Consider the following 17,830-nt stretch of genomic DNA (forward strand, 5'->3'; position numbering starts at 1 on the left):
GTCTTTGTACCTCCACCATATTGCTGAAGTCTGGAATCATGTGGAATAAAGAGACATCACCATGGACTACTGATGGCAGCTAACCTTTTAAAAGAGGCTGTAGAGAAGTGGAACACACTGTCCATGGATAAAGACAAGGATCCCCACACTTTCATCAGATTAAACTGTCTCACTGATGTTTAAAATTTCATATCTGGGGTGTCCTCATAGCATCGCAGTCTACATCTAATACCATGTAACAGCCCTTATCGGATTCCAACTGAGAACCTTTGTTGCGTATCATTCGCCTGACTTTATTTCGAGGTTTTTGTGCCGTTTTCTATCTCTTGTCATTTGTTATTACGTGGGCACATTCACGTGTGTGGTCTTACTTGTTGGTGACCAACCGCATGACGGTCCAGTCTTTGGGAAACATTTCTGGTCGGATTAGGATCCTGAAGACTGTGAAGATCTGGAGAAGAAAGTCCTGGAACGCGCACACACACACACACACACACACACACACACACACACACACACACACACACACACACACACACACACACACACACACACAGCAGACGTGTTGTTATTGAAAACTTCCTAAATTTCAAGTTAGTGTCTCTCAATGGTGCTGGCACAAAATCACACTCCCTTGATCACTCATTTACTATTTGCTTCATGATATACACTCAATAGGGTACTTTATTCTGACTATTAAATTGGAATTTAAGACACCTTGGCAGGTGTTTTTTTGCCTAGCTATAATGGACATGTCTATAATCACAGGGCTAGAGGTGAAGAACAACATGGACATTTCTTAATCCATGGAAAAGGAGAAATATAGTTGTTTCCACCCAAACACATCTCTCAAAATTGACATTCTATACTTAATCTGAGGATTAGTGTGTAGTATGTACAGTCAATTTGTGTTGCATATGACATGTATACATTTCATTCTGTTTTTGTCAGTACTATCAATCAGAAATTCACATGCATTCTAAATATTCAAATACTTAGTTCATTGTCATGAGTTGCTGTGAACTTGAAACCGAAAAGTGTATTATATCTGATTTATTTTGGACTGTTTAAACACTGAAATTTATAGGGAGAGCAAATTTCAATTTGTTTTATTTGAATATGGATACTTGTGATAAAAGTGCTAGAATTAAAGCATAATAAGTGTCTTTCTTGAATAAGTGCTCTCAAGCTAACAACAGCATATAACCTTTCCACTTTTTCTGACATTCAGCAGATTGATATTTCTCACTGGAATGACCTTGTGACCTCATTAACTTTCTCCCTCTCTCCGCGTCTCTTCATTACGTAACCTGCCACTGCTGACCTTGCAGTACAGCTCGCTTACATGTACACATTTTTAAAGGTATGCATACAGACTGGAGACATGAATACTTACACGCAGAGTATATTAACATAAATGGTGTGTATACATAGACTTTAGAAATGCCGGGGGGGGGTGTTGATGGATGTGGTGGTCTTACTCTCAGGTTGTCTTTGCTGCTGAACGCCTGCAGTAGCTGCTGGTAGTGTCTGTCGCTCATCTGTCGCAGAAGCGCCAGCAAACATGCAACAAACTCTCCCTGACAGGATAAAAACACAGAGAGAGAGAGAGAGAGAGAGAGAGAGGATTGTGTGAGCATCAGTTTTATTTGGTGTTATCTTGGAGGATCTCTGTCCTAGTGACTCTCTCACAAATATAATAGCTTTTGCGAAGCTTTTAGCAAGACGTCTCCTTTTATTAAAATGAAAAAGAAACCACCAACCCCCCCAACCTTCGCTCCATGGCTGGGGGATCTAATGAATCATCTGACATTAGAGAAAATCTGATATGCCACCAGAAGCAGTGCAGGCAAATGCTACATTGTACGGCAGCATGTCTTAGCTGATCTTCAAAAAGAGTGACACCAGCAACATTTTACCTCTATAGTTTTTTTAGTATTGTATCTAATTATTATTGTTATTATTATTAAATGCATACAATCAAAAATAAATACATTTGAGGAGCAAGACTGGGTTTCCATTGGAGTGGGGTTATTTATGTTGTAAAAAAGATACTGTATGTATCATTTATGAATGTATTGAAAATTATATCTTGCTGTGTCTTTAAAAAACCTGTCCATAACCATGTTGCAAAGGATAGTCCTTTGTATACTATACTACAGGAAATAGACAAGAAAGCACTTTGTTATATTGAATTACCAGTACGCCCTTTATTAACCTCTACTTGCAAATGGTAAGAATTGTCACAACATTAGTAGATTTCTATTACAAGTGGAACATCCCGCCACCCTTCCTTTTCCATCATCACACAATGATGATGATGATGATGATGATCTCATTACTATCCACTTCACCATTCTCCTTTTGTGCTGTGTTGTATTATAAATCTTAATTATTGCCATTAATGTTAATAATGTTAGTGCAATTATAGTCCCCACTGCAGCAACTCAATTTAAAATCTATAATTACTCCTACACATTATGCTAAGTCCCAAAACATTTTATACACACACACACACACACACACACACACACACACACACACACACACACAGAACTGTACACAGTAAAATACACATACAGTGACATCCTGGAACTGTAGTCTCATGGCAGGTCCTGCAGGCTGGGGCCGGTTGCTAATTTCCAGGATGGTCCTCAGTAAAACTCCCAGCAAGCTCTCTACAATTAGCTCCACCTCTTCTGAGACCACCGGCTCCTACACAAAGGACAAAACACCTGCACATGAATTACAGGTTACACTTCACTTTACCCAAATGTGAATCCAAAAGCCTTGAAATTGCAAACAATTACTCAATTTCTCTCCCAAAGTTACACTAATGTTCCTTTAATGTTATCTTGACCATTTTTCATTTGTTTTTTGCCCAGCACAACCTTGCACCATGACTAAAAGCTGACATCATTCTGCCTCAGAGCCAATTTTCTGGGCTCCTTACCCTATAAACTTACTTCATCGCAGTTTTAATGAGTCTTGAACCAGTAAGTGTGGGGACGAATAAGAAGTTTCAAGGCTAGGAGCAACATTTTGAAATTCACAGAAGAGAAGGAGGAGAATGGGAAAGAAGAAAGAAGTTGGAACACAAAGGAGAAAGAGACAGTTAAAGATTAAAAGCAACTCGAAGAGAGTGGAGGATAAACTGGCGTGTGTGTGTGTGTGTGTGTGTGTGTGTGTGTGTGTGTGTGTGTGTGTGTGTGTGTGTGTGTGTATGTATACACATCTCCCTCCAGTCTCTACCCCTGACAAGACAGACAGGTCTTGGACAGAGCGATAATGAGAAGGAGCTTCAGACTGGCACATTGGCTGCCACTGCTGTCACTTCCCTTTAGATGTGGTGCCAGTCTGTGTGTGTGTGTGTGTGTGTGTGTGTGTGCGTGTCTGTGTGTGTGTCCCCTACTGGGCGCCTTTACCACTAGCTGCCCCTCTGGCAGCGAACAGTTCAAGCCAGGCAACCCGAGCTGCTGCACACTTGCACACAAATCAGACAAACACACACACACACCGTTCGAAGTGACTGCTACTTCGACAATGCCCATTGCTAAATTGATGGGTCTCATTACTGGACTGGGCGGCTGGCAGTGTCCTTGTTACCAAGACTAATTGACCATATACACACAACAAAGCAATCTGCTATTGCAATGTATTGGCAAGGAAATTGCTGTAAGACTAATTCCTCTAGCTTTGACTTCCTTTAAAGTTATTTTCCAGTTATTATGGTGGTAATTCCCTTGTAAAGTCTTGGAGAACAGAATGGGGAATTAATTTTAACGGTACAGGATAACGGCTGGGTAATAAAGTCACTTCATCCATAATAAAATGTAAAAGTCACTTCTCTATTTATTAGTTTTGTGCAACAATATACTGACATTTTGAAGTTGAAGTTTCGGAAATATACTTAACAGTTTTCTTATCGAGAATCAGATGGGAAAATTGATACCAATTCAATACCTGTATTAGAGTCTGACCGATAAATCGGCATGCCGATATTATCGGCTGATATGAGCTAATATCAGTGTTTATAACAGCCAGTAATAAAGCCTGAAGACAGATCATCAGCAAATTATGTTAGTGGTGTTGCATGCATAGTTTGTCCACCAGAAGGTGCTCTGCTCCCCCTGTTGGCATCAAATGTGTTAGGAACGCCACAAATCCACCACAAAACACAGTAGTCTGCTATACTTTTATTCAATGTACTATTTATAACAATAAAAAAGTTTTTTTTTTAACTGTATTATGTTATCTAACCTCACATAACAAATGTTAGGGATAATCTCTGTTTATGTTATGTGTTTCTAAAAAGATGGGGGAATATTGGCCGATATATTGCAATCAGATCAAAATCAGTATCAGTCTTAAAAAATCTTATTTTGGTCGGGCTCCAATCTGTATGCTAAATATGAAGCTACCGCCTGCAGCTGGTTAGCTTAGCTTACCCCAAAGACTGAAAAGCAGAGGAAACAGCTAGCCTGGCTCTGTCAAAATGTAACCATTTTGTTGGTTACATTTTGACAGAGCCAGGCTTTATGAGATGCTGGTAGGAGGATTGTGGATTTTGTCACGCTAGCCGTTTCCCTCAGTTTCCAGTCTATGTGCTAAGGTAAGCTAATTAGCTCTTAGTAGTAGCTTCATATTTATCGTACAGACATGAAAGTGTCCTCATGTAACTTGAAGCAAGACAGCAAATATGCTTATTTCCCAAAACTATTATGAACTATTGTTTTAAGGATGAGCTGGGTCTGTGTATGGCGACCAATTACCACAACTTAACACTCACCGCAGTGCCATTTTCTTCCTTCTTGATGAGGGAGAGCATGCTGGTGAGGATGCGGGCACACATGACAAGGTCTCTCTGCTCCTGCATGTGGGCCTGGAGGACCCGGAGCACCACCGGTAACAGGATGCACCGTGACTCTGCAACACACACACACACACACACACACACACACACACACACACACACACACACACACACACACACAGTTGTCGTACATCAAAGACAAAATGCTATATAAAGAGTAAACACAACAAAGACCAACCAGGAGAACACACTAATCATCTGTGGCTGTATTAGCTCTTGTTTTGCTTTCACAAGCGCATACTGTTCCTAAAATATAATTAAATGTAACTCTTTGTGTAACATTAATGTGATTTGCATGAGGGATGTCTTTCTTGCTACATGTAGTCGTTGGGAGCATGCTGGGATAAAACACTTACAGTAATTGCTTCAGTGTACAGCCTTTAAGAGCAATTTAATGACGTTGGCATTAGGTGCACTGCAGGTTAACAATTAGCCAGTTGTGTTCTCAAATGACTGCACTGCAGGAGCGCACAACCAAACAGTATAATATGGACTAATAGCCTGTTTGTACATAATGCAAGACAAACATATAGTACAAAGTGTGTCCCTCTGTGCTGTTTATTTTTCCTGTGTGTTCATAATCTGTATGCAAGGCTTTTTTGTATTTGTGCTATTTGCTCACAAATTTTCCCGTGTTTGGGTTTTCAGCATGTTTGCAAGCTTTATCAGTGTGTGCCTTTCAAAGTCTACATAAACTTTTCATCTGTTCGTGTGTACAAGTCTTTACCTGGGTTAATGTAAAGCTGGCTTTCCACCGTCTTGGCGATACACTGTAGTTTGACGGCCTCCAGGGGGCAGTCAGCTTGGACGGTGGTGGGCAGGCTTCCCAGTGTCTCCCTGACGAAGCCGGCCACATCCCGCACTGTGAAGATCTTCAACAGTTCGCCATAAACAGCCGGAAATGTCCGCAGGAACACCGCCTAGGCAGAATGGGGCATTGTTCAATCAATCATTTGGAGGGTAAATCAAACAGGCACTATGACTATGACTGGAATCACTTTGTTGATAGTTGTAGTTCAGTGTTTTCAATACATTTTCCACTAAATCAGCATTACATACTGTACAAGCGGCCAAAGCTGGCAACAACAAACAAATTTTGTTCAGTGCCTCAGGGGCTTTGGATAAAACAGTCCATTACACAAGATTCTGTTACAGTGTATAAGAATAGGCAGCCATAACAATCCATACCCTCATACTTTATGGAGAGTTGCTTTAGTAAATATTTACTATTGCTCTATGAATGACTGGGCAGTTCGGATGGTGCAACAAAGAGTTCCATAGTACTGCTAGTACTGGAGTCTAGACTCAGACAGGGAGCACAAAAGATTCATATACAGTATCTCACAAAAGCGAGTACACCCCTCACGTTTGTGTAAATATTTGATTATACCTTTTCATGCAACAACACTGAGGAAATGACACTTTGCAACAATGTAAAGTAGTGAGTGTACAGCTTGTATTACAATGTAAATATGCTGCCCCCTCAAAATAACACATCACACAGCCATTAATGTCTAAACCGCTGGCAACAAAAGTGAGGACACCCCTAAGTGAAAATAACTTCTATTTTTGGTTTGAATTAGCATAAATACATTAAATATGTTTTTTTTGCAATCTGTTGTAATTCCTTCAAATCAAAAATAAAATCTGCAACTTCAACTTTCAACTCTGTACATGACATATTTGGAGCGCAATAACGGACCAGATAGATTTGATGCTGTGTTAGTGTTGCTTAGAGGAACCACTTGTTCCCTAACACAATTGTTCCCCAAGGCAAATTCCATCTGTGCAGAAATCCTTATTTACATTTCCTTCATAAATTAAACAATATTCAGGGACCACTGTAACAACATACAGTCTCTAGTATTGATTGAACACCGTCACTCTGTGTGTTCAGAGCTCGACACACTGGACCGGTGTCATCCTGTGATGAAAACTACAGCATGCTGCTAAATTATGCATCCATCGCTTTGCTGTTTGTTTGTTTGTATGTATATGTGTGTGTGTGTGTGTGTGTGTGTGTGTGTGTGTGTGTGTGTGTGCCCGTGCCCACGTGTCACAGATTAACTTGGCTTAGCATTAGCCTGACGTGCAGCTTCCCACAGCTATTGTTGTGTTGAGAATACAGATTAGTCTGGATCAGAAGTCAGTGGAGGGATGAAGTAGAGCTTTTCAGGCGGCATGGAGAGGGCACAACTGGAATAGCTAATGTTATACTCATTCTTGTGGAGGTGTAAATTATTACAGACTGGAGAGTTTAAAACAAGGCTGCTGGTTTTGAGAAGAGTGTTCGAATTCCAATAAGATGTGCAAAGGAAACCTGTTAGAGCTATTTTCTGATGATAAAAAAAAACATGTTTAGGGTTCAATAAAGGGAAGACATTCATTAACACACTTAGGAGAGTAAACACATACGCAGCTGAACTTTTGTCAGACATGAGCGCTGACAGCGACCTGGGATTTAATCGATTAAAAGAGTACGTGACTCTAATGGACAGAAGAGAAGGGATCGGAAAAGAAGCAGCAGATGAGAATACAAATAAAAAAGACAATAAGGAAGAGCAAACATGGAGAAGGCAGAGAAGAGGCAGAAGCAAAGAGGAAGAGCAACAGATCCACACACAGGTCATGGAGAGGCAAAAACCCAGGCATTTCCCTACAAGTGCACGCAAAGACATACACAACCACACAAACAGCTGTTTCTGGTGTGTAATAAGGATTATCTTTGGCGTCTTCAGCTTATTTGTTTTGGTCTTATTCGAAATCAGTGAAGGCTGCTACCCTGCTGTGCAGACCTCCCAGCGGAAAAGGAGAAGCTGCCACAGAAATTCCTATTCCGACTCCAGACCCTCCGGCAGCGTGAAATTCAATTACAGACAATTTCTCACCTATCACAACTGAGTCCTCGAGAAAGAAATCATAATGTGGCGCCACAAGTACCAACAGGAACACATTTACCCATTCACATATGCGCACACAGAGATGCACACTTGAGATTGCAGAGGCACAGAGGATTTGAGACGACGCGGGTCACAGCCTTCTGAACACGACACACATACACACACCTGGGTTTGTGCAACGGGACTGGTGCCTTTGTTTTCCTGCGAGAGGAAGAAGCGGATGGACATGAAGAGCTCGTGGATGCAGACTCGGAACTCCTCCTCGTTCTGGCCTCCGGTGGCCAATGAGAAGAGCCGGCGAGACTGGATAATGTACTTGAAGATGTACTCGCTGGCCTGGAGGAAAGAGAGAACAGTCATCGTTCATCCCATGTTTGTCAAAAAAGGTTAAAGAATGATGTGATGTTAAATGTTGCCCCTGACATATTTCAGTGTTCTGACTTCATTTATCTGAAAGCAAAAAGTGGTATACACTTATATTTTCTTGCTTTAGCATCATAGATGTGTGAATTTGCAGCTTTCCTGTTTTATATAAAAATAATAGAATATATGATGATTTTCTTCCATTTTATAGACAACTAGCTAACAAAAGATATAATTAGTTGTAGCCCTAGCAAAGACAGTTGATAATGTTGATTTTACCTACTGTACTATGGTATTTTCAATATGGCCTTTTCCCCCTTTATTAGAAAATAATTACATAGTTGTTTAAAGTTGGCCCACTTAACATTTTTGAAATAAAATGAAACTTGTCTAAAGGAGGTGCTTTAAAAAAAAAAACTCATGAAAGACAGTCCATAGGTCGCTCGTACTAGGAAACCCTGCAAAAACAAATCTGCGGCGCATCACTTATTTATTATTTACTGCATGTCAGAATAACATTTACTTCTGGTGCAGAACGCATTCTGTGAATGATAAATGGAAAAGTGCTTCATGTGACGGCGTATGTGCATGAGTCATTAGAATAATGTGATGTGGATTCCCAACACCAGGGGCACTGCATTTCTGCTGATTAAAATTGCATGCAGCATAATAGATTGAGGAGGGGAATAATGAATGGTGGTGCAATGTTTTCACTGCTGTTTGGTGTAGTTGTAGTGTGTGTACATGTACTTGAATGTGTGTGTGTGTGTGTGTGTGTGTGTGTGTGTGTGTGTGTGTGTTACAGTAAATGCCTCACCTTGAGCACCTGCTGTATGTGATCTTGATGTTCTGCATCAACAATGCGGTCCACGTACCACTTCAGTACTTTGATCAGATCCCTGGAGAATACACACACACAGAGACAGCATCACCACTCACCTCTAGCTACATCACACAGCTTCTCTCTCTGGATTTAGCAAATATAGATGAGGCAATGGAGTGTTTTAACATGAAACACTTCATTACACAAAGTTTAAATCAATTTCAGAGAAAATCCTTCCACTCTATAGTGTATATAGAGTCTTCTGTAGAGTAATGATCTTAGGATGACCAGCAAATTCAATAAAACTCTTTTGTTTGTTTCAGTTTTTAAATTGGTGGAGTTCAGAATAAATCTCTTAAAAACTAGGCAGATAATTCAAGACAGGCATCATGTTTGTGCAACAGTAGGTTGGTGACAAAGAAGGTAGACAGTGATTACTGAATGAGAGGGGTTTCTCTTTCTAATCAGGAGAGTGACATCTTGGTTCCCTGTTAATAACTAAATCTAGCTATAATAAGAAAAGAATGGGATACACATGCACAGTTTTTGTGTTAATGAATAAAGATGTGACAGTTCTAATGAAACAATATCACAGGTAAAAGAGTTTTAAGAAGATGGATGTGGCAACCCCCGCGACCCTGTACACAGGATAAGTGGTTGACGATGGATGGATGGATGGATGTGGCAGCAGAATTCTGTGAGTGTGTGGCTGCGTGCAGACTGGAAAAAAAGAGAGATGAAAACAGCTCCAGCACTGTATCTTAGCAGGTGTAGGTGAAGGCAGCCAGTGAGAACAGCAGGCTGTGAATATGTGTGCCAATGTGCGTGTGTACACATGTGATAGATAGGAGTAGGAACGAGGAGCTAGGAAGCAAAGGCAAGCACAATTTCATATTTCATCAGCCAGGGGGCACTATAAGCATTTCATTCACATGCCTGTCGACTTAATCACATCACAGAGGCGAGTGGAGCTGCCCTTCGGCACTGACACAGGTCGGCCTCTCCAACTGCACGGCCCATGTGATACAGCATGTCGTTAGAATACAATACACGGGTAAGGCTGCGTTATTGTATGCTCAAAGCGCCGCTGTAGCCTTGAACAGCCACGTCTAGTGAAGTAAAGGCTAAAAACGTCACGTACCTGTAGGACAAAGCTCCGGCAAAGTGGCTCTCAATGTAGGTGTCCATGACCGGTTTGAAGTGCTGGAATTTGCTGTCCTGGAGGAGGTTTATGATATGGACCTGGAAATAAGCAGGTCACAGTAAAAAAAGTATGCCTTAACAAAGATTTAGTTTTTGTCTATCTGTACTACACTAAACTATCATATATATTATGTATGAGTCTGTTCCAGCTTTTCATTGAAGCTATATGATGTTTATACTGAGAAAAATAAACAAATAAAATCGATAAAATAACATGAAGCAATGTTGATTTGTAAGGTAAGCACAGAAGACAGATAATATGATTGATTGTTATTATCATATGAATCTTCACCTTGAAATTAAACTTTAAACTCCAACACCCAGGTGGGACATCCATTGTGAGTAAAGTGTTATGAAATTACCCTCCACATACACAGATACAGAATATTGCGCATTACTGGTTATCAGTTCATCACCTTACGTTATTTCATACATGTGGCCAATAGAAAAAAAAGAGATAAAATGTCTAAAATACAAAATATATGAGGAAAATAATGTAATTTCAAAAAAGTGATAATAAGTATAGATATTCAAATATACAACCACTAACAAATATAACAAAACAACCAAGCTAAACCAAGCAAACCATTTTGACAGTGGCTGCACGTGTTAATCTAGGGGAGGTGAGACCCTTGTGTGCAGGTTGTTGTGAAAAGCACTGAATTTGTTCGACCACAGAAGGTAAGTTCACTTGTCAGACATGTTGGATTGATCCTGAAACCGCAAAAAGGAAACTTGATGACTGCACCGGCTCGCTAGACCTTTTCATCATTGATAATGCCACGCTGAGAGGAGAGAGTGTGTTCATGTGTCAGTGTTAGACTGATGTGTAGACAGAGAAAGAGAGAAATCGATCACTTGCTCTATCAGTGCTGCGCAGCATAACCCGGGTGAGATTGGCTGAGCGAGCTCTGTAGCGTTACATCACTAAATCTTTCTCCAACTGTACATTTGTGTTTCTGTTTTTGGCTCAAACACTATGAGGTTGCACTTGACACATGCAGAAAAAGAGGAAACAGAATATACAAAAACATCCATGGAAATTACCAGACCATTAGAACAACTTACTCACCAGTGAGTCAAACACCTTGAGTCCATATCTCTGAGAGCTTTCATCGAGAATACCAAAGAGTGTGTCCAAGGTGTCCTGTAGAAACTGTGGTAGGGGAAAAAGAGGAGTTTGTTTGGCACAAGAGCTGCAGCATCAAAATAACTTGACTTCTCAGCTTTTGAACATCTTCATCCTCTCAACTTTAGCTCAAAAAACAGATGGGCTGGAATCAAATCAGAAACAATCAACACTAGGAACTGCAGGATAGCGGGAGCAATTCACTGCTGCGAATCTGATTGTGGGGCCTACTTTGACGATCTCCGAGCCATCGATCTCCTTCAGCTTGGAGAGGCTGTCGTTGATCCTCTCGGGATGGGCCCGCCACTTCAACAGGTCCAGCATATCACCTGGAGAAAGACATGAAGTAGGAGATATAGAGAAATGTAACAGAAAATAAAGGTGATACAAAAACCGGAAGTGACAAGCGCAAGAGATAAAGACACATCGTGTTTGTAAATGTTTGTTTGTAAAGAAGCGCGGGATTGTGGGAGCAACGTGCACCTCAGATCACAAAGCATCACCACACTCTTCAATTAGAGCCCCAAAAAACTCCTCTGAATCCAAACAAATGATGACATTTTCAAGTGCGGCGGGATAAAAGAGATAAAAAGTCATTTTCCTGAGCCCGGGTCCCCAGACATACACATGAATAAAACATAAGCCTCCAGAAGAAAGTCTTAGCTGTCTCTCTGGATTCCACTCAACCTGAAGCGTGTCTTTTTTGCAACTTCATGTGTGAATTTGTGTCTGTGTGTGCGCGCGTATGTGTGCGTGCGTGACTGCATTCCTTTTTTTAACCAATCTGTCAAGTCTATTTTGTCATCAGAAACTGGTAATACTGTACAATACTTGTATAATCGGTTCACCAACAGAATCAAATGTATTCAGGACATTAACAGCCTGTTGCAAATAAACTGTGCCTGTAGCTTTTATATTTATGTATTGTACCATCAACTTAATGAGGTAAAAATAACAATAATCATTCACTGTTTTTTTGCAGTCTGAAAATAAGAGGCTATTCTCGCCACCATTCACATTCACAGGTTGTTTTTTTTCACACACTTGGATGGTTTGGTTGGAAATGTCACTTTCTCTCTCGCACACAACTTCTCGCTCCCTCTGTTTTGTTTTGTTTTTCTTAAACATATGGCATTTTATCATTTCGTTAGCCTTCTGTGAGGGAAAGTGATCGCTCTCCTTGCCAGTAATAATAGTTCTATACTCCACTCACAGTCGCACAGAAGCACAGGAGCAGAGAGCGTATTAAGGTACGAGCTAACTGCTTTTTTAAATGTGACAACAGCTGGAGCGGCCAAAACACCTCACCAGGCAAGTGGCCAAAACATCAATCCCTGAGTCTTAGTTTACCATTCTGTGTGAGCTTGGTGGAGCAGAGAAAGCTGGTGATCCAGAAAGACTCTTTGGTGCCTTTCAGAGTCTGGTTGTTGGACGGGAGGTTGGCCTTTGAGAACGGCAGCTTCAGGTAACGTGAACAGTCTGCCAAGCTGGTATTCTCCTCGCACTGGGGAAAAAAAAGGAAAGAAAGAAAAGAAAACCTTTTGTGAACTGTCACAGAAGATTTATACTGTAGGAAAGGAGCCGCAATATCATCAAAGTGTCATATGTTTATATATTATATGAAATGTTTAGATCAATCACGACCAAGGCATAATCAATCACAGAACACTGCTGTTATTTTGGGGATTTAATGTGAAGCCTTGATGCACGGCTGAGGCCGTTTGAGCTCCAAAGCTACCACACAGTTTGGACTGATTCTTCTGTGTCTATTTTGGGTCTGAGGAGAATCTAGGCCATGCCAGCTTCATTGAGCTTTTCAGCAACTTCCATCTGGCATTAGAGCGGGCCTTTTCCCCCCTCTCAACGGTGGGAACACACAACACTACCAGAATTGTCCTCTAAAACTGGCAGGCTGAGGTTAGAGGGGTTTGGTAGGACTGAATCTGTCCACCTGACAGGAAAAGACGACAATGAAAAGAGGAGCCTTTATTGTTTTTGCTTTTAAAGATTATAGCTAACAGCAAAATAAATAATCAGACTTTTGGTTACTGTTCTGCCTCACTTCATACATTTTATTGGCAATAAAATGTATGAATGCACTCCATGCTTCTCTGTCCTCCGCCAGGCCTGAGGTTTATGCACACACCCTTCGCCTGCAGCTGAGGAAAAGCATGTAGCCTGCAATTATTCTGAATTACACCCAAGACGGTCTTGCAGTAGCTTTTAACTCGGGGATGCTGGCCATTTTATTTGTCTTAGTCTTTTGATGTTTCAAAACCAAAATGTGTGAAAAGTTGAGCACGAGTCTCTTATGGCCTGTAAAAGTGCAAAAACTGACATAAAGGTCATGCTAAATACAGAGACTAGAGAAGTAGAGTCGAAACAATATGAACCAACTTTGCTTCAAAGGAAATGTTTATGCATCCGGTTACCAGCTGTCACAAACAAACACACATACTGTACATTAACATGCTCTCGTGGCAAAAACAAACTTACATAAGTGGACATTACTCATTCAGGCTGTAATGGAGTGATGTGAGCTGGTTGTCAGCCCGTGGCACAAAAACAGTGTGATAACAGCGTGACCGTATTTTGCCATTCAGAGCAAGTGATTCACATAATCATATACAGTATGTAATCCCATCTCACGAAGCCTTGGTGACACCTGTATATAATGTAATACCTAATATTAATAGTGGGCAGGATGGCACACTGATAAATGCCAAGCAGCTAGAATTATCATACACAGCAGAATCCCCGTTATTGAGATGATTGGAATTACATCATCAGGATGAATATTAACCACTGTACATGTGCCAAAAAAATCCTGCAAAGCACACTCAATTTGATTATATGTGGTTCAGTCAAATGATTGTGGTGGTGGTGGGTATCTAGGTATTACCTTATGGATAATGAGCTCGTGGGTGCCATCTGGCAGAGTCCTGCCATCCTCTTGCATCAGAGGAACAAAGGAGTAGCCAAACAGTTTCTTCTCTCCCTTGTCTTTAGCTGTCAAACAACAACACATGGACATGATATTGAGTCCAAAGTACACCAGCACAGGATGCGAGAAAATAAACAAAACAAAAGCTCGTATTATGAAACAGTTTGACTTTTCAGGTTATGCAATACAAAGAGAATCTGATGCTCAGCCTTCAGTGCATTTTATTCTAATTAAAATATGAACCTAACACCAAGCTGAGAAGCACTGCTATTATTATTACGTTGATTGACAATGGAAGAGCACCAAGAAATGTAGCAATGTGCCAGCAAAAGACAGAGAAGAAGAATACTAGCTGGCAAACATGGATGCAAACAATTCAGGTTTTTGAAAAGATGACTATGCAAATGTTATCTAAAAAGGAAGAAAATGCATTTAACACAGCTGCTAAGCCTCTGTGATGCACATAATTTCTTCTGGTGAGAAACTCTAAATCTAACCTTTCCAGGAAACCTCTACATGGTACCTTTAACCGCACCCAACTGAGATGCTGGGTGTGGTTAGAATCCGCTGCCCTGTAACCACACACTGCCCTGCTTTCATGGTGTACTAAGTGCACTTACACACAACCTTAACAACCTGCAAAAAGCAAAAAGAAGATTTTTTATATGCTGTTAAGTTACTCTTTGAGAGCATCATTAAAGTGGGGTGCAGTGTTTTTAAGAAGCTTTCTGAAAGCTCTGGGCATAATTTGCATTACGAACACATGTAATCTGATTTATCGGCTGCTTTTGCAATAAAGTTCTAATGTGCGCACAGCGGGAAGTGAGAAGTGGAGTCTTTCTATTCTCTTTATTTATTTAGGTAGCGTCTAGCAGTCTTCTGTGTGTGTCTGTTTGTTTGTGTGTGTGTGTGTGTGTGTGTGTGTGTGTGTGTGTTCACACTCCCAGGAAAAGAACAAGTTTTACTGTATTAAACTACAAAATGAAATGGCCATGGTGCAGTACCAATTTCAGTCTTGCTTTTGCTGTGATTAAGTTTTTTTACACCACGAAAGTTATTGCTTACAAGACTAAGTACTTTTTGTTGTGTGTGGTTCTTTTTCGGACTGCTTTTCCTAATCTATAAGCCCTCATAGCCTCAGGCATTAAGAAAGATTGTGTGGTACTGTATGAAACGCGGGCTTAGCTAAGCTTGGCAGAACAGGTAGATATTGATGTATGTTATATCTTCAAACACACTCCCAAATACACTATGATATAATTCAATTTAATAGTTTGGGGCTTGTTATGAATTCAGGGTTTTAAATTGTAAACAAAGAAGGACTTTATATCTATGCTGTCTAGTTAGAACAAAAACTCAGTAATACAGTACTCATTCTACTGCAAATTGTTTTAACGTTTATATTGCCATAATAAAATAAAGCATTGCACTGCTGATTCTGACAGGTCCTTACAGTCTCCTTTTACATTATTTAGGAACACTGGACTCCCCACAAACAAATTAACAATTATGACTGCTGCATAATGAGCGCAAAAGCAAGATTGCATTTAAAATCATATTCATAAAAATGAGCTTTCTGTTTTGCCTTAATTGAAAATGAGTGTCTGATCATCGTACTTCTTTGGGCAGGTTGTCCCCTAGTTTGGGAGCCCTAATAGTAATGTGTAATATGGTCTGCTCAGTTTGTCACCACAGGCTTAAATTGGGCTCTTAATAGCCAGCCCTTGGGTAGCAATGCTAGCACTGCCAGCAGTAATAAGGCTACTATATCTACTGCACACAGCCACACAGGCTCCCAGCTTGGCTGCAAACTGCATAATAATATCAGCTTGTTATGAGAGAGGAGACTCTGCCTCCTCCCCGTTTCCCAGAAAGAGGGTGCGAGATAGTGAGAGCAATATTTTGGTCACAATTAAAGTTTTGTCTAATTAGGAGAGGTGAGAAGTTGGACAAACTGGTCTCATTATGAAAATGCTTAAACAAGCGCACACTTTTAGACATTAGACATTGTCTATTTGGAGGGTGTCAGCAGCCACTGGACTTAAGGCTGGCAGATACAAGTGGGTGGGAAAGTGAATGCTTATTGGGCTCTTCTCCCTCTACAACAACACCGCTTTACCTGCAGCTACACTGGATAATCAACTGAAAAGCAAGCAGTGCCTTGGGCATTCATACCTGAACAGCTAAGATGCGAAAGCCTGGAGAAATGTGTTCTCTTAACCATTCCTAGATAAATAAAGGCCATCCACTTACTGGAGCAGTGTCGGAACTCAAACCGGACGTGTGACCCCCTAAACATGTCGACAGGGATGGGCAGCTTGATCTGCTCCGCCCAGCGGGGGCTGTTGTTGTGGTACAGCACCAAGGAGTGGTACTCATCCCCACCAGGTTCGCCAGAGCCAGCAGCCACATGACTCTGAAAGACAGAATGAAGAGATTGAATAAAGAAAGAGCTGGAGGGGGGAAAATGAAAGAGAGAAGAGGAAGCAAAGACAGGAAATGAGAGGCAAAGCAGATTTGAAGAACACAATGAAGTCAGAAAAGATAGGAATGTATTGAAAACCGCTCACTTTATTATTGCCAATAAAGTGAGAATGACATAGTTTACATGTGTGTATTAGAGGGTTGCGTGCATGTGGTGGCAGAAGTAGTGGCAGCAGGGTTATATTTGAGTCTATTTTCTGTCCAAGGCAGAGCAGGAAACCACAGAAGCAGACTGTCACAGCGCTGCACTAGAAATGGGCAACACACTGGAGAGACACTTTATCGCTCTCATCTGGGTCAGCGATATTTAAATGAAGAGTTTTGCTCTAAAATAAGACACCCCACTGTCAAGAAAAAAGTTAACTAAGGACTTAAATAAGGCATTTAGTGTCCTTAAACAAAATGTTTAGTCTTTACAAATGATATATTTTCCCAATGACAGTTATGGTTCTTGCAAAATGGAGACATAACAAGTGCGACATAAAATTTCTAGAAAGAAAAAATATGTGTTTTTACCTTGAGGATCTGTCCATCGATATCCAGCACATAGACGGTGATCTCTACGTTCCTGGCTACGCTCTTCCCACCCTTCTCAAACTCGCCTTTTTCCAGTGTGATGTAAAGGTCATTCCTCATCTCTCCTGCATGAACAGGAAGGCAAAAGAGGCAACAAGACATTGATTATACTTACAAGCAGGCATTACTAATGACCTCTCACCAGCTTGAGGTTAAATTTTAGTGTAATGCTTCAAGACAGGGGTGGACAGCAGTTTACACATTAGTAGCATTTATTGATATATTTTCTGCTGACATGAACTCTAAGCATGAGCTATGAGCTCTGACCATGGGAGAAGACTTAATATCCGCTTTAAGCAGATTGTGTAGCCCATAGCAATTGATATATCATTTGTTTTCTCAAGTCTAAAGTATAATTTCAATAAACAAGAAAAGGTGCATAGTTATAACATTTGCACATGTCATATCAAACTGTCAGTGGGGTTGGCTTCATGAGTGATAAAGTTAAAACAAGCCACGCTGGAAACAACTCTCTGAATGTATTTAAGAGCCATGATTCATCACAATGGTATATTTTTGCACACGTGTACTGGTT

At 40.7% G+C, this 17,830-nt stretch overlaps 1 protein-coding gene across 7 annotated transcripts in view; it reads right to left on the reverse strand.

Moving 5' to 3' along the window:
* dock4b (dedicator of cytokinesis 4b) overlaps positions 1–17,830 on the reverse strand; it is a 122,317-nt gene that overhangs the window by 37,240 nt on the left and 67,247 nt on the right. For all 7 annotated transcript variants that reach the window (XM_046072573.1, XM_046072576.1, XM_046072575.1 and 4 more), the window contains 14 exons: positions 17,236–17,360; positions 16,489–16,651; positions 14,194–14,300; positions 12,642–12,795; positions 11,523–11,620; positions 11,235–11,318; positions 10,101–10,201; positions 8,954–9,035; positions 7,939–8,109; positions 5,601–5,793; positions 4,790–4,926; positions 2,581–2,715; positions 1,482–1,580; positions 372–466 (listed from right to left, as the gene is read on the reverse strand). In XM_046072573.1, the coding sequence (XP_045928529.1) occupies positions 372–466; positions 1,482–1,580; positions 2,581–2,715; positions 4,790–4,926; positions 5,601–5,793; positions 7,939–8,109; positions 8,954–9,035; positions 10,101–10,201; positions 11,235–11,318; positions 11,523–11,620; positions 12,642–12,795; positions 14,194–14,300; positions 16,489–16,651; positions 17,236–17,360 (1,744 nt within the window). The remainder of the gene's footprint in view (positions 1–371; positions 467–1,481; positions 1,581–2,580; positions 2,716–4,789; positions 4,927–5,600; positions 5,794–7,938; positions 8,110–8,953; positions 9,036–10,100; positions 10,202–11,234; positions 11,319–11,522; positions 11,621–12,641; positions 12,796–14,193; positions 14,301–16,488; positions 16,652–17,235; positions 17,361–17,830) is intronic.

This window comes from Micropterus dolomieu, linkage group LG16 (genome assembly GCF_021292245.1).
Source record: "Micropterus dolomieu isolate WLL.071019.BEF.003 ecotype Adirondacks linkage group LG16, ASM2129224v1, whole genome shotgun sequence".
Taxonomy (NCBI): Eukaryota; Metazoa; Chordata; class Actinopteri; order Centrarchiformes; family Centrarchidae; genus Micropterus; species Micropterus dolomieu.